The sequence below is a fragment of the Thermobia domestica genome, chromosome 10 (genome assembly GCF_964235325.1).
Source record: "Thermobia domestica chromosome 10, izTheDome1.hap1.1, whole genome shotgun sequence".
NCBI classification, from domain to species: Eukaryota; Metazoa; Arthropoda; class Insecta; order Zygentoma; family Lepismatidae; genus Thermobia; species Thermobia domestica.
In genome coordinates, this window is record NC_137463.1 from 258,514,018 (window position 1) to 258,538,608 (window position 24,591).

At 35.8% G+C, this 24,591-nt stretch overlaps 1 protein-coding gene across 1 annotated transcript in view; it reads left to right on the forward strand.

Annotated features, from left to right (window-relative positions):
- Positions 1-24,591, forward strand: part of LOC145663170 (apyrase-like) — an 89,146-nt gene that overhangs the window by 18,588 nt on the left and 45,967 nt on the right. Inside the window, exon 2 of the mRNA XM_081729499.1 lies at positions 22,527-22,724. Coding sequence (XP_081585625.1) covers positions 22,527-22,724 — 198 coding nt within the window. The remainder of the gene's footprint in view (positions 1-22,526; positions 22,725-24,591) is intronic.

Genomic DNA, 24,591 nt, shown 5'->3' on the forward strand with positions numbered 1-24,591 from the left:
CAGAAGTTAAAATAAAGTTAAATATTCTCTGCAATTGCCCTCAAATACTACGTACTGTATGTTTACTTTAATTCATAAAACATGTGCTCCATCCATCATGATGATGAATTCCAGAGCGAAATATGGTATTTAGGTCATGAAATCTTATTTTACTTTAGAGTATACTATAGCAAAGCCATTCAAATAGAAAAATCATGAAAATGAAAAAAGCCAAAATTTCCAAAATTCTCGTTTTTTCCCCAAAAAATCCGGCTTTTTATGTGCAAAAAACCATCGACTCAAAAAAGCCGGCTTTTTTGCATCGCTAATCTATATCATCACTATATTCAATGTATATTTGTAATTTAGTTCAAATGAATCTTAAAGCATCATTTCCAAAATATTATTTTGAAAATTTTATTCCCATACAAGAGAACAAGATGGTACGTACTATGAACCTGTGATCAACAATTATATATTAAATACATCCAAAACCTAACATTCAATTTACATTAAGCTATAATACAGTTTCAAATTAGTAAGTGGATCATAGCGTCTCCGTTTCAAATTTTGTTAGCATTTTTTAACCCACTGAAAGGGACAATATGCCCGAAGTTTACAGAACTACTATGTATGTACCCCAGACCTATACAATATTTACCAAATTTTATTTTATTTTCAATTCCAAAATTTAGGGGTGGACCGAAACACTCATGCTATAAGCATAGGGAGGCAAGCGATGACGCAGGTAGCGACATTATTAGCGTGACATTTGTTTGTTGTTAGGATTTGCGTGACAAACTGATTGGTTGGTCCTTTATTATTACGATAAAAATAAAAGATACAGTCCACAATACCATTTTTCTCTTTCATTTCTCAAATTAAATCATGTTTCGCGTAAGTTATTATTAAAATATTTAGTTATGAAATATGATCAAAATTATTTCCTTTGTCTTCATTGCATCTTCTTTTAATTTGTGAATATGGTTATTCGAAAAGATACAATATTGTATTAATTGCACAATTCAACTGGCTTCATGCTTCATGAAACATCTGATTATTATCTCTCGGATAAAGGACTTGGCTGCAGACTAGATTGTTGTCAGGATTAGTTTGCATTAGTCTGTGATATATGTAAGCTCGTTTTATGGCGTAATTACTTTACACTAGATTATATATTTACCTTCTCTTTATCAGTTTAAAACCAGTGTTCCCGACAGTATTACCAAGATAAAAGTTGCCTTTCCTAAAAATTGAGTTCATATTGCCGAGTAGAAAAAATATACGCTATAGAAAACTATAGAACTATAGAAAGTGTAGCGTAGAATAAAAATTCTCCACGGTTTTTTGGTACATTTTCGAACAAAAAATTTCTTTATTGAAAATCAATTTTAATCAAGTACATATTGACCATCATTACCTATGATCTTTTGCCATTTTTCGGGTAGCTTCATAATTCCATCGCTGTAGAACTTCTGTGGTTTATCGTCGAAAAACATGGCCAAGTGATTTCATCAGCGCTTCGGTCGGCCACTTTTCTACCATCAAGAGAGTTTTGCAGAGACCCAGAGGGTAGAATTGTCATGATTACCCTCCATAAACGACTTCAAAGTTTGGATTGTGGGCAAACAAGGTTATGTTGAGTGCTTGGTCAGATTGAAAAGGAATTGTTCATTATGAACTGTTGCAACCTGACGAAACCATCAATTCGGTCCTGTACTATGCACAAATCAGCCGTTTGAAAGAAGCAATCCAAAAAGAGCGACCAGAATTGGCCAACAGAAAGGGAGTTGTGTTCCATCATGACAATTCGCGACCACACACATTTTTGATGATGCTGAACAAATTGACGGAACTTGGTTGGGAAGTTTTGATTCATTCACTGTATAGCCTGGGCGTTGCATCGTCTGTCTACCATTTGTTTCGGTCTCTGCAAAACTGTCTTGATGCTAAAAGAAATTCGCCGACCGAAGCGCCGCTGGAAATCACTTGGCCATGTTTTTCGACGATAAACCACAAAAGTTCTACAGCGATGGAATTATGAAGCTACCCGAAAAATGGCAAAAGATCATAGATAATAATGGTCTATAAGTATTTGATTAATATTGATTTTCAATAAAGAAATTTTTTGTTCAAAAATGTACCAACAAACCACGGGGGTTTTTATATGACATTTTATTTACAACTTTGATAAAATAAAATCATGATGGAAAAATGAAATATTTTTTGTAGAAGAAATGTAGGGGTCTACATTTATGTAGAAAATGCGAAACGACCATCACTGAAATTATATTTTTCATTTGTTAGATCAAAATTAGGATACGCATCCATTAAATGGAACCCCACACAAAGAAAGACCTTATTAGAATAGAAAGAGTTAAAAAAAAATCTGCGACTTCTGATATACAAGAAAACAGGCATCTTCCCCAGATACGATAATAGTACATCGCTTAATGAAAATTTAAACACAATGTCTCTCAATCACAGAAGAGTGTTAAATGATTAGATTTTCTTGTACAAAATGTTAAATAACAAATTAAATAGTAAGGATTTGATCTCTACCTTTATCTCAGGGTACCCAATGGAAACTTTCCTGTGGGCAATAGAAGTTTCATTCATTGTAAGAAATCTCGAACAAATGCAATAAAACAGTCTCCAATGTGGAAGATGAGTGCAGGGTACAAGAAATGTAAAAATGTTCTGGATATACATACACGGTATAAGTCAGTATAGATTTCGGAAATGTATTACCAGCTATTCTATGTAACTCTGATATCAACACTGTAATTGGGTAGAATTACCTGTTGTCTGTTGTCTTCTGAAAGAAAATAAATAAATAAATAAACACCGAATTAATCAAATTCATGTCCTTCTCGTTGGTGTTCTATTATAAGAGTCTTCGGAGCATATGATTCAGATTCGATTTAGAAAATGAAATCTTTAAGTTTTACGTCCAACGGTTATGCCGGCTAGACTAAAGGAAACGGTGATGATGTGAAACGAAGGAAAATGGTGGAATGAAGAAAGTGGAAGGAAACAGGAGAACCCCGAGAAAAACCACGCGCACGGTGTTTGTCTACTACAAAGTTCACTTGGTGCAAGCTGGGATCGAACCAAGGACCCAATGCACCAGAGGTGAACGCTCTACCACTGAGCAACGGCGGTCCTCGATCTAGAAAGAGGACGCATGAATAATTACATCTCATTATTTTTATCATCCCGAATAGTATACTTAATTTTTCAGATCTGGGCTTTTCATAGAGCCCAGTCCGGATACCACTAATCTTATGTAAGGAAATTGATCCATGTTGTACTAGTGACCTTTTATTTCACCCATTTTAAAATTAAAAGTAAAAGTTCGGGATTTTAATTTGTTTTTAAACTATAGGCCACTTTTACGAAATGTACTAGACCAAATTTTCTTCATAAAGTTCGAAAATTATGGTCAAAATTACTTTCCAGCACATAAAAAGTAATAGTGTAAGGCGTACTTCAATAAACATCGTTTTATATTGTAACTAGCCTTTGGCTAGCTCGGGCCTCCGTCCCCAGACTCCCCCGTTTGCTCGGCCTACGGTATCGCATCTCTTAAACTCTCAATTCTACCAATTTTAAAGCTTCTTTTCGTATTTTACTATCTAAAAGATAAGATTTTGCATCCCAAGAAAACGTTCATTTAAATAACATGAGAATTTCTTCATTCTCTCTTTAAACCCATTAAAAACTAAAATATTCACTTTTTGCAATTTTCCTGTGGGTTAGTACCTGAAGGCTACAATCATGTCAAATTTTATTATTCTAATCCTGCCAGAAGTGCCTAAACATTTTAATGTGTAGATGTCCCATATAAATAACATGAGAAAGATTTTTCAGTTCCTCATAAAAGCTCTCTACAGTTTTTTTTTTTTTATCAAATTTCCTTAGTTAACGCTAACAAAAACGTACGAACACGAATTTCAAGTTTTTATTCCAATTCCAAGTACATAATATATGAGATTATAGGTCCATAAAAGGTCCATTCTTCGCCCCTCTAGACCCCTAAAACTTAAAAATATTCACTTTTGGCAATTTTCCTGTCGGTTTGTCCCGAGAAACTACAATCATATCAAATTTATTCATAGTAGCCCTGCAAGAACTGCCCAATAATTTTGGGGTGTAAAAGGTGTCCATATAAATAACATTGAGAAGATTTTTCAGTTCCCCATAAAACCACTCTAAGTTGGAAATTTTTATTTTTAGTGATTTACTTAGGTAACGCTAACGAAAACGTACAAGCATACCGAATTTCAAGTTTTTATTAGGAATAGGATTGTGATTTTTTTTTTTTTTTTTTTTACTGAATTACGTAGTAAACAAACGCTAAAGATAAAGCTTATTATGTTGCTATTTGCAGCGCAGTTGGCTGGCCTGGTGGCCTGGAAACACAGTTCTGTTCACCTACATTCTGATTGGTGAGCGCATTTTTCAAAATGTGCTCCAACGCAGCAATCAACGAGACCTTCCAAGCAGAAGCAAAATCGGGAAGATCCCGTTGTTATGAATGCGAATGCTGTAAGGTTGGATCAATATCCTTAAACAAATTTAACCTTCACTTACAAAAAGAAAAAAAGTGTATTGCGTTCTATATACAACATAAGAACCAACTGTACTTTGAAATGGATGAGAGAGAACTCTTAAAAAGGCAGATGTATTATATAATTTTCTTTCCAATCCACAGTTTTTTTCCAGTTTCAGTGTCACGGTAAGATAAGATACTTTATTCAGCAAATTCTAATTGTAACAAAATATTTATGTAAACACTGTATTTATTCCATCTCTTACTTATTGGTGTTTTTCAGATAGTACTCAGTAGTATTTCCCCAACTACGTTTTCCTCAAGCACAGAAAATGTGGGATATTTTCTCAAGTAGACCTATTTTAAATTGATATTGATCATGAACTTGGAATCCATGACAATGGTTTAAAAAAAATCTTGGCTATAATAGCCATAATGGGGGAGGATGTGATTTTTTCATACGTGATAAAAAAAAATAAAAGTAGTATTACCATTGATTAGATAAAATTTTACTATGAAATTCTAAGAATGAAAACCATTTATGTCAAAGGAGCTCTGAATATTCCTTAACTATATGGCCTACATACACTTTCAATTTAGGATTCAACCATTTCAATTGCGATTTCAATTCATTAAAGACTGAGTTAAGGTTTGTGCCTTTTCTTCCACTCGGCCTACAATAGTGTTGCGCCGAGACGAGACTTCAGGTTGTCTTGTCTCGTCTCGTGTCTTCTCTCGAAAAGATGTGCTTGTCTCGTCACGAATGGTTCTGTCTCGTCTCGTGGCAACACTAGAGCGGCTGAGGCCACAAAAAAGAATTGTTATGCCAAGTGGTTAAAATTACAACTTTTAACCAAGCTTGGTTTGGTTAACAGAGCACAACACCCAACACGACTACAATCTTCCAACAACGACTGCTTAGTTTCGACTGAATCAGTAATTAATTACTACGACAGGAATATTTGTCAATACCGTCGGTACAGGCAAAAGGCAAGCCTTCCCCACTTATTCTGAAATCCTTTTTTCAGAACCTCTGGCGCCACTTCAGCAAATACGGATGCCTATGTGACTTTCCGATTTCAAAAATGGCTTAGATTCGAATATCATAAAACAATAATAATAATAATAAAAACTAAATTTTATTGTCAAACTAGCATCCTTTCAAAACTCATAACCGAAAAATGGCTGACACGTTTCTGTCTTTGTTCGGAACGAGAAAGACCATGAAACGGTTTTTAGTTATTGATAAAATTGTCATTAGGAGAACTTGTACTTCTATAACAGAACTTTTACATAGATATCCCCATCAGTCCCCGAAATAAAATTTTCTGAAACACTAATCTCGATTAATGCTTTAATGTATTTGAATCTGAAGCCTATCACAAAATAATTAAACTTGAATCGATTGAAAAATGGAAATGAAAGCTATTTGTAAGAAGCATTAAAAATAAAATAACTTGAGGTATTCCCTGTTCTTTGTAGAATAGTCCTCATTTCAAATAATAAACGATTGAATACATTTTCGAAGCCAAACAATTTGTTCCGAGTTAATACATTTTTAAACAAATTGAAAAACTGTGTTTGCATTTTCGAGACACGAGACGAGACGAGACATTTCATCTTGCCTCATTTCAACACTAGTTTACAAAACAATGAGGGAGCGTCCGGGATTTAACCGGGTACCTCTCGATAGAGGTTTTCACGTTCTCAGCATCCCATTTTTACATTACTGTGACCCATTCAAGATAAAAGTAATTTCTTTAAGTACTTAAGAGAATAACTACAGGTAATATTGTATTAAAATAAATTGTTCTTTTGTAGGACGATTGCTTCAATAAATCACATTACTTTCTCAGGTGTTATACAATCTAATTCAAATGAGCTGTATTGAAGGAAATTGTAGTAAATTCTCCGTTGTTGAAAACAAAACAATATTGTAATTGAGATCTCGGCAAAACTGAGTTACAATATTATTTTTAAAATTATTTATCGTTGTTTCGACTATATTCAAATTTAAGTAATGTGTAGTGGGCGACAAAAGTTCTTTCCGTATGGTAAAATTTATTTTGGGAATAACGGCGGAACGTACACAGTTTAACCGAGTTTAAGGGTGAATACAGAAAATTACATTATTTTTAATTTACTGAGAACTGTACTGAAATTATCGTTCCATTCTTACGTTATTTACGAAACTAATTTAGTCAAATAGAAACAACTTTTGTCGCTCACTGTACATGCATCACAAGAAGTCTTTTTTGTTCTTGTTAACAGAATTAAATAAATAAAAGCCTAGAATTACTGCCGTAAACGTAATATGAAGAGCATTAGTACTTTCCTTATATAGTAAATTGCAGGTTCTTATCAGTATAATCAGTATAAAGTATGAGGTTGTTCAAAATTATTCGAGACCAGCTCTGTTTACCAGAAATTACTTTACTTATTTACGTTTACATACCGTCACCTTTTAAAAAAAAAAAGTCATCTTGTACAGCAATATAGGGCTCCAAGCGTTTCTGCCACTGCTGGAATGAGTCCTGGGAATCTTATTTCCGAAGCATGTCAAATATCCTCTGCGATTCGCGCTGGATCTCCGCAATGGTGTCCAAACGAAACCTTTGAGCTGGATCTTCAGCTTCGGGACGTTATACTGAAAGATTTCGTAAACGTTTTGTTTGTTTGTTTCTTCCAATACGAATAAAACACTTTATTAATCTAATGTAAAAGTGTAAAACTTTATCGTGACAAGATATAACTACCATTAATTAATTAGAACAGTTCTTCAATCTGATAATTCAAATTACACGGATGTCATAACTCTTGCAATATTTTGGTAAACGACATACTTGTATTTATTACAGTACAATGAAAGATTAGCATTCAAAGTATAGCCCCTCGTCTCGGACTGTCAGCCACTTTTCTGTCAGTTCCTCGATTCTATCTAGATTCTATTTTGATTCGCCAATGCAGGATATTTTTTGTGTAGTGCAGCATGCGTCCGCTCCAACTGATCGGAAGAAAGATCGGCATTAATAATACGATCATTAAGAACGAACACGAAATCAATCAGTCTCTAATTCTTCCACCGCACAGCCCTATTTGATGACTGTTTCTCGAAGTTACTGTTACTCAACCACTGTTTTTGCACATTTGGATTTCGAAAAAACACCCTCAAGTGTTCGTCACATGTGACAATCCGTTTCAGGAAACGCATATCACGCAGATTTTCAGCAGTTGTCGGTACACATCCACTTCCCTCTGGGCCTGAGCTGGGTTCAACTCATGTGTCAGAATGCAGCGGCACACATCCACTTCCCTCTAGGCCTGAGCTGGGTTCAACTCATGTGTCAGAATGCAGCGGCACATATCCACTTCCCTCTGGGCCTGAGTTGGGTTCAACTCATGTGTCAGAATGCAGCGGCACACATCCACTTTCCTCTGGGTCTGAGCTGGGTTCAACTCATGTGTCAGAATGCAGCGGCACACATCCACTTCCCTCTGGGCCTGAGCTGGGTTCAACTCATGTGTCAGAATGCAGCAGCAAACATCCACTTCCCTCTGGGCCTGAGCTGGGTTCAACTCATGTGTCAGAATGCAGCGGCACACATCCACTTCCCTCTGGGCCTGAGCTGGGTTCTACTCGCGTTGGTTTCACAATAAATTGTCGTATGCTGTTGGATGGATTTTCCTCAGTGCCGTATCGTATGTCCTCAGAATGCGTTACCCTGACGTGGTCAGACCTTGGCTGATCTTCAACTTTTTTACAATATGCAAGAAATTTCTGGAACAAACGAGTTGTCGTGATGTGGTTCATTGCAACTTTCCGTCTCGCATGACAAATGTTTTTGGTTGCTGGCTCATTGTTATACCCGAGTTCGAACACATACATTGACAGTTCACTTACCAGACGTTGAACATTGATTGTCACTACCACTAAAAGCTGGTTAAAGAAACTGGCGGAGTTGCGGCCTCCGTGCTAAATAGTCCAGTTGCCACACTACCTCTTATATCAGTTTGACCAGGGATTTCTTGTTGGATTATGGAAATGGTTCCGTGCATGTAGCGCCCGTAGACTTAGCGCCCAGTGTTTCTGGCTCACAGAAGGAATTTTATATTGATTTTATCTCACAATCAGGGATGTCCAGTTCATTTTACCACTCTTTCCACAGGTCGTTAATTCCTGTTATTTTCTTACATCCATGTTCCGTGTACTTAGCGTCCACTAAGTAAAACTGTTATGAAGAGGGAGAGAGAGAGAGCGAGAGAGAGACCAGCCAATAGCACTGATTATGACTCTTCAATGAATCATAACCTCCGGGGGAAAGGGTAAAACGCAGAAACGTAGTTTTATATATATATATATATATGTGTGTGTGTGTATGTGTATGTATGTATGCATGTATGTAACTGTACTCCGTGGTATGCAATGCTCTACAATATTTAAATGTACTATAAACTAAGGTTACATATTTAGCTTTTAATGTAAAAACTATGTAAAACAGACGTAATCTAGAATACCGCAATGAGAATAAGGCATACAAAAAACTGTGTACATATTCTCTCGACTGAGAAGCGGGACAAAATGTAAACTGGCGAAACACCGGGATAAGAGTCTTCATGGAGGTCACGGTGGTTCAGTGGTAGAAACACTCACATTTGGTTCATAGGATCCCTGGTTTTATCCCATCTTGCGTCAAATGGGCTTTGTGGTAGTCAGACGCTGCGTGCATGGATAAACTCGGAGTTCTCTCGTTTTCTCTCACTTTCTTCATTACACCATTTTATTCATTCTCACAATCACCGTCTCCTCTATCCTACTCCTATCTCCTTAATCGTGGGATGTAAAATCCAAAGATTTCATTTCATTTCAAGAGCTTCCAAACCGGGACTGTCCCGGTAAAAATCTGTCATATGGTAACTCTGACTATATAACAACATCGGGTTTGATACTAAAAAAGAAAAAAGTCATATTATCATATGGTATTACACAGTTTCAGAAAAAAAAAATCTAACAAGCTATCCGCATTAAGTCTGATACATATTTCACAGCTTTATGCGTAATATAAATCTGTATAGTTAAGCAATTGATATCATACACTACAAACACTGAAAAACAACGTAACGTTCTATAATAAAAAGAACGTTGCTTTACGAACCAATAAGTTAATCGCTCTACGAACCTTATTGTACACATTATACCCTAAAGTTACAGCCTTATGCAGTAATCAATTCCAATCAGATATTGAACGAGCATGGTGTTTCTTTGAGAATAATCCATCACTAAGTTGAACAAGCGCCTTTGAAGGCTAATCGTCTTCCATTTTACCCTCTACTTCGGTAATTCATATCGCTGCTCTTGTTCGATGCAGTTGAAACCATGGCCTCATCCTTTTGTAATGTCCATCCACAAGGAAGGATGGACAGGTTCAACCTTTTGGAATTTCAAATTCGAAGCTTCTATCAATTTACTCGTTCGTGTCTCTTTCTGTAATTTTGCTATATGAACGGGTATGTTGCGAGGAAACAAAAGAGGCTAGCAAAGAAATTGAATCGTAAGATCACCGTAAGATGAAAGTCGCATACTCCAGATACTACCTGATGCGTAATGTTGATCAAAATAAATTAGGAATTCTTCAGTTTCTTCTGGTACGATTTGCTGTAAGTAATCCATCACTTCTGACCCTTGTCAGAGAGAAGGAAAACAAATCCGTCCACCATTCCATAGAAATCGGACTTTCTCATTCTCCCTGTAAAAATTCGCCAATCCCAAGTGCTGCAGTATGTACTTCGTGTTCGTGTGATTTGTCTGGAACGCTTTGGCTTACGACTTCCCTCACTAGCCACGTTGGTTGTAAGTTTAATTTACATATTCCTATATATGTTTGTTTTATCCCTCCTCGCTGATCTAGTGGCAAGAACGCAAGCCTTTGGCGTATGAGGTTCAAGATTCGATTCCTGGTGGGAGAGCATTGAATGACCAAAGTGGTTCGGATTCCACTATAATCAGTAAATTCAAGTCTTCTTTAGTTTACCTGGCAAAACCATGGGACATAAAACTAAATACAAACCTATTTATTTATTTATTATTATTATTATTATTATTATTATTATTATTATTATTATTATTATTATTATTATTATTATATTATTATTTATTTTTTATTTTTTTTATTTTTTTATTTTTGCAAAAGGGAGGTTTTATTATGAAGTAAAACACTATTCAGAAGTATAATATTGAAATTTGCAAGAAGAAAACTTATTTCTGCGTAACAAAATTTAAAAATTAATTAGTCACAGGTAATTGTTTTACAATTCTCCATGTCTTTTTAGGTACTTTTCACTACACTAATTAGCACTTTGATAAGTCGTGATGAAATGTAAACATAGTTTCGTTGCAATTCTCCATGTCCAGTAGGCATTTTTGACGTACTGTTATTAGCGCTTTTGATATTTCGAGATCAAAGGTTTGAAGGGGTCTGTGCCCCACCCAACCATTTTTCCCATGAAAATACGAAACACATATTCCATCATTTAACGTTTATAATATCTGTGCACAATTTCATTCACTCCGGCTAACTTCTTCTTCTTGTCTTTCGGACCTCAAATTTCTCCAAATTTTGGGTGGAGGCTTTTACCCTTAAAACAGTTTTCCCCAGAAAAGAAAAAACACGTATTCGTTTATTTAATGTGTAATATCTACCTGCCAAATTTTATCAAAGTCGGAGTGTTACACTTCGAAAATGTTACATGACAGTACATTCATGCAGCTTGCATTTGCGGCAGAAAGTTCTTGTTTTGTGCTCCCTCTTTGCTGGAGAGAATTTCTTAGATTGTTCCTCTTCAGTATGCAGGGAAGCTTCCATTCTCCGTGATTTTTTCTCAACGTTGGCGAACTGCTAACCAGACGAAATGAAGAATTTACGGCATTTCAAACTTTTTTAATGTCTGTTTCTCGTTTGAAATTACGCTTTGATGACACAATACCATAAGTGTTGAGTCCACTTACATCAGTTATGTAAAATACTGTCATAGGCCATTTTGTTCATTATTTTGTAATCTAACAGCGAGCCATATAATTGTTAGTGTGAACGTGTGATTTTGTTGTGTTGTAATATATGATAACTTTGAGTTTTTCCTCCGCTCTAGAAGTGACCACTTCAGGATAGTTGTGCATTGTGTTTTGCAATGGATGATCTTACTGGGTATATATTGTCAAAAGAGACAGCGCACCCAAAAAATGAGAAATTGTTCGTCTAGTCATATTATATGTAAGAATAAAATTATATTGCAGAGTGTGTAAAGAATCTGCAACTTCACAAATTAGGAACAGTTCATCATCAGGTATTCTAATAGCGCCGATGTTTTCATCAAAACATAAGGCAGTCCATGTAGGATCGCTTTTCTCCGGAGTTTTGCTTTTTGCATTAGCACGTGCTTTTGCATTAGCTATAGGTGCTACGCTTCAAACTTCTAACCAATCCTCTGGATAAGAAAACTACTCAACGTCTCATTTCAATATCGGTACCTGAACAAGAAACTTCAGTTGCATTTGTATATAAGTCTGCTAATATCTTATCGTCTGTCGGGAATCAATTTCTTCATTGTTTATTGATTTACCAAAAATATTCCTCCTCTACCATCAATAGTGACGTGCATTGTTAGTGATCTGTTTGTCTACCACGTGCAATGATCAAAACACACTAACAATAAACAAAACTTTACATACAATCAGTGGCAAAGCCAGGATTTCTATTCGGAAGGGGGGGTCAGTGTCCTACTCCGGAAAACTTTTTTGTTAATGTGGAGATTGAAAGCACAAATTTAGATTTTATTCTAGCAAATTTTTACAATTTTGGTTCTTGGGAGTTCATATCCCGGGAAACTCCCCCTGGATACGCAACTGCATACAATGGAAAAATTAATACAGTTTGATAGACAAAAGCAACTATTATGCTTCTGACAATGGACTTATATAAGTGAATAAATAAAGAAAAGTTGCTACTAAAATAAGCAAAATTGCAAATAATTAAATCAATCAAACTAAATAATAACACATAAAGTTGCAATATGTTATATCTGACTTCATTGGTACAGTTAGAAAATTATCAGAACGTTCACTCCGCTACGAGCCACAATCTCAATCTATTCTGAATCTATCCTCATATTTATTCATTAAGGCTCGAGTTTAATGGACCCACTCGGTACCCAATACTATAAATTTTAAAAACTATCAATTAACTCACGGAAATGAAAAAAAAAATACTTAAATAACATAATACAAGAACACAACCAGGGAGATGTCATAGAATTTCAATACTTACTAAGCCTTACAAGTAAGGGACCATATGGTTGTCGCGCAAATCAGATGCAGACATACGCCATCTGATTGAGCATGAAAAGATATGGATAACACAGAAATTTAAGGTGCTAAGGGTCATAGGGAGCGGAGTAAGGGAAGAGGAAACATTGAATGTCGGCAAAATTGAAGAAAGTCAGGAATGATGGGAAAAGTTAATTTCTCGCAAACAGGGAAAGAAAGTCAACCAAAAGAAAGAAACTAAACATAACAAGGGCATCAAGGACGAAGAAAGATCATAATCAGGGTTGCCATCCGGACCACAGTGTTGCCAGCGTTGCATAACATTGATATGGAAAATATAGCACAGTATAGCAATTCATGCACTAGGAAAAATATTAGCAACACAAAAGACAATTGAAAAGACTGTACACGTGCGTAAAAAGGTTTAACGCAGTCGTGAGTCAATATTACACCCGCGTGAATACAAATGGAGGAAAATAGAGAACAGTACGTACCATTTGTAGCTTAATTGCAGTTGACGTGAAAATCACGAATGAATGCGTGGTCAACACACACAAACATTTCTCGCAGTGAGCACAGCGGATGAAAGCACGCTGGTCACACGCGTCTCTGCAGCATTCCTCTGTGAGTCCTTTTTCAAAGCAATATGCGGAAGGTGTTTCAAACTGTCCAGGATGTTCATTGGATTAGCCACATTTGAAAAACGCAAACGTCAAAACCTGCCTTCGGGCAGAACACCGATCATCATCATCATCAGGAACGATGCTCCCACACACTTTCGTTTCTGTGTTATCATGTGTACCCCCTTCACTTTCATATCTATATTTGTTCTCCCTCATGTACATTATTCACTCATGACTATCGTTAAACCTTTTTACGCACGTGTACAGTCTTTTCAATTGTCTTTTGTGTTACTAATATTTTTCCTAGTGCATGAATTGCTATACTGTGCTATATTTTCCATATCAATGTTATGCAACGCTGGCAACACTGTGGTCCGGATGGCAACCCTGATTATGATCTTTCTTTGTCCTTGATGCCCTTGTTATGTTTAGTTTCTTTCTTTTGGTTGACTTTCTTTCCCTGTTTGCAAGAAATTAACTTTTCCCATCATTCCTGACTTTCTTCAATTTTGCCGACATTCAATGTTTCCTCTTCCCTCACTCCGCTCCCTATGGCCCTTAGCACCTTAAATTTCTGTGTTCTCCATATCTTTTCATGCTCAATCAGATGGCGTATGTCTGCATCTGATTTGCGCGACAACCATATGGTCCCTTACTTGTTAGTAATTATTAAAGAAAGTATGCGTACGAGTGCAATGGACCCACCTGGTAGTCCTAGGCAGTGGCGGCGGTTGGACGTTAAAAGTGGGGAGGCAAGACATGATCTAAATACAGTATTTGTATGTCAATGTTACTTTTCCTGGTTGCTTGTAACACTTTGTTAGACTAAAGGCTATATAACTATTAGGAGGCTGTTATATAGACTAAAGGCTGTATAACTGTATAACTATCTTTTTCAGTTAAAATACCGTATATCTTGTTTCATATTTTGTTACGTAAATTGACAAGAGCAACACAAGATACTAACTCTTTGTACTCTTATACAACGAAGATGTAAGAAGAGATCTGATTCCTTGCTCATGAAATCAAAAAATCATAAAATCATGCATCTTAAAATTCTGTCTGGAAAATTGTGTGATCAGATTAGGGACCTATTTAATAACAAATTTGCAAAACAAATAAATAGAAAGGATAATATTAATCAAATAATCATAGTAATGGATAATAAGGCTTGTTCTGCAAAAGTTATATTGAAACTGGAAATTAATGAACAACTTATCTTTTTAATTCCACGCATGTTATTATATGTGTTATTACTCTTAGAAAGACAGTGAATACTACAAGCATATGCTACGACATTCAAAGAAATATTTTTGCAGCTTCCCGAAACATGTTCGTTGCCATTAGATACAGTTTTCATTTTCTTGGAATACATCAAAACTCAACAATACTTAGTCACTCCACATTCCAGTTATACAAAATAATCCTAAAACCTAGAATTATGTTAAATTTACTAAATTTAATTGTATAACAAAACTGTATATGTACACCCCTAAACTCGTATATTACACTGCAAAATTATGTATTCCTTACTGAGCTCCTTCGTGGCTAAGCGGTTAACGTACGCACCTTTGACGTAGGAGACCTGGGTTCAATTCCCGGAGGGAGCTCACGTGGTTCGGACTCTACGTTAATCATTAAGTTCACGTCTCATATAGCTTCGCTGCTGAACAGGATGTTAAACTGAAAAAAATCAAATCAAAATATTCCTTACTATAAGAAAGAAGAAAAGAACTGTCAATTTTTCAAGAAAAGAACTGTTTTAGGAACTGTCAATTTTTGTGCAATTAAAGAATAACTTGTGAAGGACTTCTTTTCTTGCGAAATGATATCTCAATTAGATCCAGAGCGGCTTACTAAAATATCGAGCCCTTGTAAGATGAAATGAAAGTACGCTCGAATTGTCTCGCTCCAACAGCTTAATTTTTGGGCCATTTTTAGTGGCATTTTTAAAACGCAATTTCTGTAGCTTTCTTAACTTCACGAAAATATAACCAATACGTACTCATGGAACGGCAAATATTTTATGGCACCATTTGTATTCTATAAACCAATAATACATACAAAACTTTATATTTCCAAATGAAACTATATACATTAATGGGTCATTTCAAAAAGTGGAGGGGCAACTGCCCCCGTTTGCCCCCCCCTAATCGCCGCCCGTGGTCCTAGGGTTAAAAGTGTATCCTTGTATGGATATTTAGATAGAGGAAATACTAGTTCTTGCCGAATTTCTTTAACTACTTACGATATGTTCCATTATTTTTAAACTAGGGTTTAAAATGTGATTGATTGCGTTTAGGGCGGCTTATAACACTTGACACATGTTCATTAGAACGTTTTATTTTCATTTGATATAAAGAATTACCCAGCAAATTTTGGCATTTGAATTTTTTGACACCCTGTATTTACGATAGAATATGAAGTTATGCAATGTGCATAAATAATTGCTGTTTTCCATGCAGTAGTATTTGCATTAAGGTGAGTGTAATTATTATTATTTAAAACTATATAAATTTTAAAATAACGCTGGCACATGAATTCACATCCATATATGAAAATCTCATAGGTGATATGGTAATGCTCTTAAGTCGTAATTAAATTGTACGTAATTACAGATGTACATGAAAAGTCAGAGTGTTAGAGCTGACGGTGATGAACAGAAGAGGAAGAAAAGAACACATTTCTTTCAACTTGCCTAAGGGGTTTTAAAAGTGACATGCCAATTGTGCAGGAAGTTTTAAAACCCCTTAGGCAGGATCTTTCAAGTGAAACATTTTTGTTCTTTAGTCGTCAAAAGAGAGGGGATGGGATAGATGATTTGAGTACGAAACTACATTTATACATATAAACTAGTTCTCTCTTTGGTCAACCCTAGCACACTGATAAGCATCAAATATTTTCTGGGCGCTAAGTATACGATATTATATGTGGGCGCTGAATCTACGGGCGCTAAGTGCACTCCACGATGGAAATATTGTAAGAGTTATTGGGCCTTATGTAGAGTCGTTTTGAAGTATGATTAGCGTCATACTAAAGGCCTGACTACTGCAGGACACATGTGTTAGTCGAATTCATTAGTATGGCACTAATTACGCGTCAGAAAGACTTCATAATGCCCATTAAGACTAACGTTTGTACTGCGTTTTTGGAGTAGCACATTTCTGTTTTACAGAGGAAAAATTATTTGTCGTGTGAAATTTAACACTTTCGACCTAAGGGGTATTTAAATTGACAAAGTCCTGGTCTGGGAGAAAATAAACGTCATTTTTAAAAAATCATATCTTCCTAAGTTTTTACTCTAAACGGTTGAAATTTTTCGAAATAAAAGTACCAATCTACTAGAAGATTTCGGTTTCCATACAAGCCATATGCGAATAATCATTGCAAAAAATAACTTTATTTCTTGCAAAGTAATAATGCTTGAGTGTTGTGAATGATAATGATACACCTTCTTTAGTTCTTTTTCTATAATGACTGAAAGGATTCTTGGATCATGATTTGCCATCACGTAATTCACAAAACACTCAAAATTACTTTCTCAAATAAAAGAGCATACAAAACTCATTTGTGATTGGTATTTTAAATTATAAATGGGCGTGTCGTTCTCGACCGACACTCAGACTTAACGTAAGTTTACAGCCTGCCGTTCCGAAACCACAGTAGGATTGAAAATGTTAATAAGCTTCGAGGTTGATTCAACCACTATCCTATACTTTCAACAACAATGCTGGCTATAAGAAAGAAAAGATCGCTTATCTGAACAAAGCACTAGTAGATATTAAAGCAATTATATCAGTTGGCGTAAGTAGGAACAATAACTCAAAAATGAAACATTTGTTACTTATTATCTAAGCAGTAGATACCGCAAACAATACTTACTTTAAGCGTTTTAGAAAATCACGGGTTCAACACTTATCAGGAACATTATCTTATCAATATTCACAGTGGTCAAGGTTTCATAATAACCTTGATATGAATACCTGATGACAATACAAAAAATTGAGTTCTTGATTGATAAAGACGTTTATAGGACTATTTTTACTTTGCGTGTAAACAGTAATCGTATAGACTTGTTTTTCTTCATACGGAGGCTGATCGGCTCACATCAGAACAGCTTACAGATACTAACACCTGTGAAACTAGAGTCCCGTTTTGCACTGAGGCTGTTGGAGATGTGGAGCTACAGCTTAACGTGGAATCATAACAGCATGGCCTTCCATCAGGAATCGAAGTCGGGTATCCCGCACCGAAGGCCCGTTCGCTAACCATACAGCCAGGAGACTTACTCAGTGACTGGAGATACAGCCTTTCTATAATCTAATATAAATAAAATGAAATCTTCGTAAAGAAAATGAAGTTTCACGTCCCACGGTTATTCCAGTTAGGCTACAGGAGACGGTAAATAAGAGGACAGGGTAAATAAAATAGTTTGTGTCTGTCTGTCTGTGTGCGGCCTGGGAACCAGACGAGTGGATCGAGAGTTACCAAAATTTGGTCACGGGTACCTTGGTCCAGGCCCCAGATCAAGAAAATTATTGACTGAGACATGTTCCCCGCCCCCCTCTGTAACGATTTTTCCCTAAAATGACTTGCATTTTGGTGACTGTCTTTATTAGTCGAAATGCTTATGGTAAAGATGGGAACGTTGCACAATATTTTTTTTTACACAATTTCCAATTTTGTTGCCTGCTTATTAAGACTTTATCTGTGTCAACGGATAAGGGAGTGAAAGTTTGCGCATTTTCAGTGCACCCACGTTGATTTGTCAACGTAGCAAACTGTTATATAGTTGACGCTCTTCTGAGTCTCGGTCTCTCATTGTTGATTTTAAGATATTTGGAATATTGGGAAGGACGAAAACCGTTTTACAAATATTAGGAGGAAGACGTCCCCCTTGTCCCCTGCACCTTTATAAACCCAAATTTTGCACCTAAAATTCCTAGCTCTACTTAATAGGACATTACACATTAAAGAAGATTTAAGAATACAGACTAGTTTTACTTAGTGACACTTGCAGATAATATGCATGATGTTAATTGTTTCTTTATAAAAGTAAATTTAGAACTTTGTAGAGACCTGCACGGGCCGGGCTTGGGCGGGCCGACTCTGTTATTTCTTTGGGCCGGGCCGGGCCGGGCTTGGGCGGGCCGACACTGATTTCTCTTCAGGTCGGGCCGGGCTGGGGCCGATTAATTGCAATTCTTTAATAATTATTGACTTTCGTTAAACGATAATTGGAATAAAGGCAAACGTTGAAGAAGTGTGTCCGTGAAAAATGTTACAAAATGAAACTTTTAAAATTTATCGGGCCTGGGCCGGGCTTGGGCCAAGAATTTTAAAAAACTTATCGGGCCGGGCCGGGCTCGGGCCGAAAATCTCCAAAACTTTTCGGGCCCGGGCTGGGCCGGGCCTCGGTACATTCGGGCTGGATTGGGCTCGGGCCGAAAAATTTGACCCGTGCAGGTCTCTAGAACTTTGTATATTTTTCATTGATATAAACTTTCTGGAATTATCAGGTGGTCTTGTAATTCTGAATCTGAATAATTCTCTAAGAATCTTGTGTGTCATATCCTGCTGATAAATATCCACATTTAACTAGATGGAACTCGTTGTAGCCCAACAATGTTGATTTTGACATAAAGGAAAAGAATAACAACGCATTCTTAACATTTTCGTGGAATATTCGTGATAATATGGGGAAAAACAGTCGTTCTGTATTTCTAAATCTAGTATATTAAAATAGGACGTCATTATTAGTCATATTTCTATTGCAATTGAAGTACTGTTGAAGGGGGCGCGGTGGCTCAGTGGTCGAGCGTTCACCTCCGGTGCTTGGGGTCCCTGGTTCGATCCCAGCTCGCGCCTTGTGGATTTTGTGGTGGACAAACATCGTGCTCGTGGGTTTTCTCAGGGTTCTCCTGTTTCCTCCCACTTTCTTCATTCCACCATTTCACTCATCTCTCATCATCACCGTCTCCTTTAGCCTAACCGGCATAACCATGGGACGTAAAAGTAAAGATTTTGTAATACTGTTGAAATTTTTAGAATTGGTAAACAAAGGGCTACGGTCTATTCATTACAAACTTTCAAGTTAGATGAATCAAAATAATTTATTTCGATACCATTTTACTTTCTCAAATTAAATAATAATAATAATAATAATAATAATAATAATAATAATAATAATAATAATAATAATAATAATAATAATAATAATAATAATAATAATAACGAATTTTATTGTCATTAAGCAATGGAAAACATCATAATAAATGGAATTAGTGATACATAACTTAAATATGAATGAATAATAAAATATATTTAAAATTTAAGACAAGTGTCTGAGATTAACTAACTAACTCTATGTATGGCCTATGGAACAAGGAGGTTCAATGTCGCGTTCACAAAAGCTCTCCACTGACTTCTCTCTTTAGCCAATTGGATTCAGTTTCTACTTTGTATTCCTAGTTCTGAGAGATACATCTAAATATTGTCCTCCCATCTGCGCCTAGGCCTTCCGAATGGTCGTTTCCCGATTGGACTTCCAGTTAAAACTTTGAAATCGTTCCTACTTTCTTCCATTCTGGCTACATAACCTGCCTACCTGAGCCTCCTAGATTTGATGACCCCTAACAATGTTTGATAAGCGGTATAGATTATGCAATTCTTCGTTATGAAATTTCTGCCATTCCCCATTCCCGTTCCTCTTGGGTCTGAATATTCGTTTCAGGATCTTGTTCTCAAATATTTTCAGTCTACATTCTTCTCTCAAAGTAAGTGACCATATTTCGGAACTAAAGAGAACAGACATTATTATCGTCATAACATATTACGGATAATTATTAACAAAATCATTGAATAGATTTCAAAATATTCCTGTTTGAACACTTTACCCTTAAATCTAACTTTAAGTTTTTTTTTTTTTTTTTGTTAGCGCTGCAGGCAACTTATTATACATAACTATTTAACGGTTTGGATAGTTGTTAATATGTAACATTTATATGTTTGTTTTTCCTGGTGTTACACAAGTGGATCTCTTGCCTAATTTGTAAACTATGAAGATTTGCTTTATATATACCTATAGGAGATTGTATAAATGTATAAGTTAACCATTGTCATGGTCTTAAGATTAATAAACAAGGGTCTGCAATGAGGTAACCTATGGGCCGCGGTGACTCAGTGATAGAGCGCTCACCTCTGTTGTATGGGTCCTTGGTTCGATCTCAGCACGTGCCAAGTGAGCTTTGTGGTGGACAAATACCGTCTTTGTTGGTTTTCTCGAGGTTCTCCCGTTTCCTACCACTTTTTTCATTCCATCGTTTCATTTATTTCTTATCATCGCCGTCTCCTTTAGCTTAGCTGCCACAAACGTGGGACGTAAAACTTAAAAATGTAATTTTTCATGAGCTAACCTGTGTTAATTTAAAACTATTCTGATGGTCTTCTTCTGTACTCTAACATAGTTATCAGGAGCATGTTTTGTTTTTCAATTACCTCAACAAATATATCCTTGAAAGTCAACCAGAAATACGGCATAATTAAAAATAATGCTGTTCCCATGACAATTTATTGTCAATAAAAATACTCAAGAACTTTACAGACGTTGAGCTATTTTCAACAGGCACTTGTCTTAAACTAAGAGTCATATATTGAGTTTTATTTACGTTTATTCTCGTTAAGTAAAAACTCATTTTTATTTAAAAAATGAAAATAAATAATAAGTGACAATAAGAATATGTATAATAACAAGAAGAATATAATCTTCTTACTGGAGTTTTATGATTTGCTTTCCTTAAGACCATGAGTTTCTCATATACATATCCCTGTTTGGTTGATACCGGGCTAGAACAGATGTGTATCTAACAATCAGTAAAACATTTGTACACCGAAAAGCAGAACTCAAATTTTGCTCCAGAATGTTTTCAAGACATCTTTCATAACAACTCAAGGCTTTCAACTCTGTTATCTGTCATCCTCTGTGGAGAAGGTTGCAAACACCAAACTACCGGTACAAGACTCTTGACTTCCCAGTCGAAACGGGACTGATAATGACTGAAACTGTGGAAGGGTCCTAAAAAAAAAAAAAAAAAAAAAAAATCCAGACTTAAAACTTGATAAAGTAAATTTTGACCAAAATTTTGCGCTACGAAAATAAAATAAACAAACACAAAAGATATGAATTCAGAATTTAGAAGACAAAAGGATATATTCGGTTATACCTATTATCGCTTGCACTAAGAAAGAGAGTTTTGTTTTAATCCTAGTTTGGCATTGATGGAACTAGACTGTAAATTTTATATACACCCTATAATGTTCTACTCCCTCTTGCACTGCACCCTTGTATAAATGCATATATCCCTTATTCAAAAAATCAAATAAGGAAAATATAAGGGTAGAATTAGATTTCCAATCACTTAAAGAAAATAGCATATCTATAATACCTACCTATTTAGAATATTTGGAGATAATACGGTTAGCTTAGTTATACCTACAAAACTATTGTTTAATGTAATCTCTATGATTTTGAACACATTTGCGCCATCGTCGAATTCAGGAATCAAGACCATTTTGGGAAAATTCAAGAATTTGTTTCTTGACCCATTATTTTAAACCGATTGTAACCTAATCCATGTCATTGATTCTCTGATTTTGTAATATCCCAAGTCAGGAATTATTCCTTGTGTAGAGCATATGAGCCACGGTTTGCCGATCACTGCTTTAGTGTCTACGTGACAGTTCTACTATATCACATCGCCATCGTTTATTTGGGGGGAGCAATGGGTTAGTGGTAGAGCGTTCAGCGTTTGTACATGGGATCCATAGTTCGATCCTAGCTCACGCCCAATGGGCTTTGAGTAGACAAACATCGTATGCGTTGATTTTCTTGAGGTTCCTCTCCTGTCTTCATTGCAGCTTTCCATTAAAATTTTACACGGCATAACCGCGAGATATTAAACTGAAATATTCAATTTTATTTCTTTGCTTGTATATTTACATTCATTAATCAGAATTCACATTTACAATAAGATTTCTCTTTTACTTTTTTCAGACGCTAGGCAATCATGAATTCGATGACAATGTACCTGGAGTTGTTCCCTACATGGATCAAATTAATTGTCCAATTGTCGTGGCAAATATTGATGATTCCCTGGAGCCAAGTTTCCAGAAGAAATACAATAAATCCATAGTTGTTGAAGTAGCTGGAAGGAAGATCGGGATAATAGGATATATTGCAAGCGATACTGGGGTAAGTACGTAAATCATAATTTGTAACGATTTTGATTTGTAAGAAAATAAATTAAAACGTCCTCTGAGCCAAATACCCTTCATCATACGAGTGAATTGTACTAGAACTAAATTATATAGAGGTTAGATAACAAGTTATAGCAACATTGTTCTCATGCCAGAGGCGGTGTCCAGCTCTACAAGAGTTCCGTAGCTGATAATCGAATGTGTGGCGATAAAGTATAGCGAGTGGTAACAAGTGTGTGCTATTGAGATAAGCAATGCTATAAAATAGAGGAGGAAAGTGGAAGTGCCTTAAAAATTATGTTTCGGAAAGATTAAGAGTCCCTATCACTGCGATATTAAAATACCGCTAAATTTACAGTAATTATGTGATATCTTCAAATAGATAAAACATAATCGAAAAGTGGATCAAGACCTCCCTAGACGATGTTATTTTGCATGAGGTACCGCTATCACGAGTCACCTAGTAGCTTTCCGTTTGGAGTTATTTAGAAACGCGAAAATAAATGCCGATTTTCTAAATGGCTGGAAATCGAAAGCAGATAAATGAGTCATGATAACGGTATCTCACGCAAAATAATATTGTCTAGGGAGGTCTTGTTCCACTTTTCGATTAACTTTTATCTATTTGAAGATATCACATAATTACTGTAAAATTAGCGGTATTTTAATTTCGCAGTGATGATGCCTCTTAACAACGTGTGTGGCTCAAGATTGGAGTGGTACGTAGGCGCACTGCACAATAATGTTGTCAGGGACTTCGTGATGATCTTTCCGTGAAGATGAAGTAACCACTTCGTGGGAAGCAACTACGACACAAGAGACGTCATCATCCATGCAATATAGCAGCCACTATCAGTGATGCCAACCTGAAACGTTTCAAAATCCCATCCCCAGAGTCAGAAATCCCCCATTTTTGGTTTTAAATTTCCCACACTCTACAAAATTTTCAAAATTTATTAATGGAGCAACCCATATTATGCTTTATTTTTTTTTGTTTAATTGTGCTTTATTTTTTCCAAATTATGCTTTATTGTTAATTTCAATCATTGTTTTACATTAATCGGTGTAATGTATAATACTATATATTAAATATTCTAAATATCTTGATCTATTTATTAATATTTTATGCAACCCGTTTCTTCCATATTTAATGAACTTTCTATTTAATGCACTGCAAGGAGATATGCTTTACTTAAGTCAGTTTTTTTTATCACTTGTGTGCGCCAGGTTCATACAGTATATACAGAAAGGGGAAGTAAAAGATGCCACCATAAAAGTACAGAAAGTAGGGATGCGCACGAAACAAGATTTGTGGCTGTCTCGTCTCGAAAATGTGCTGTAAAAGTGATGTCTCGACTCGAAAAATGTATTAGAAGAGCCGTGTCTCGACTCGAATTTTGTCAGGAAAATCCTGTGTCGACTCGTCTCGTGCGCATCCCTAACAGAAAGTGCTCAAGTTCAAGAGGTACACATAACAATATATATTGAAGTTCTTGTGTACTATTCATTGTTGGCGGAAAGTTTTCTTTTTTTTTTTTTTCATTTCTCCACATCAAAGGATTACACCGAAGTTTACAGAAATAAAAATAAACTTTTCATTGTTGCATTGTTATGTTCTCAAAGATTTTGTATTGTAAGTACTGGTTTAAAAAAATATTAATACAGTATGTTAAACTTGCAGTTAAACATAATTTTCCAAGAATTGTCCTATATATTTTAAATTATGCTTTATCAGGGGCGTCATTTAGGGAGAACAGGAGGGGGCAATTGCCCCCTCCCCCAAGAGTTTGAGTGATACATATACTTTAATCGATTGACTACTAATATACTAGTACAAAACGTGAAAGTCTTCTTATGTCGAC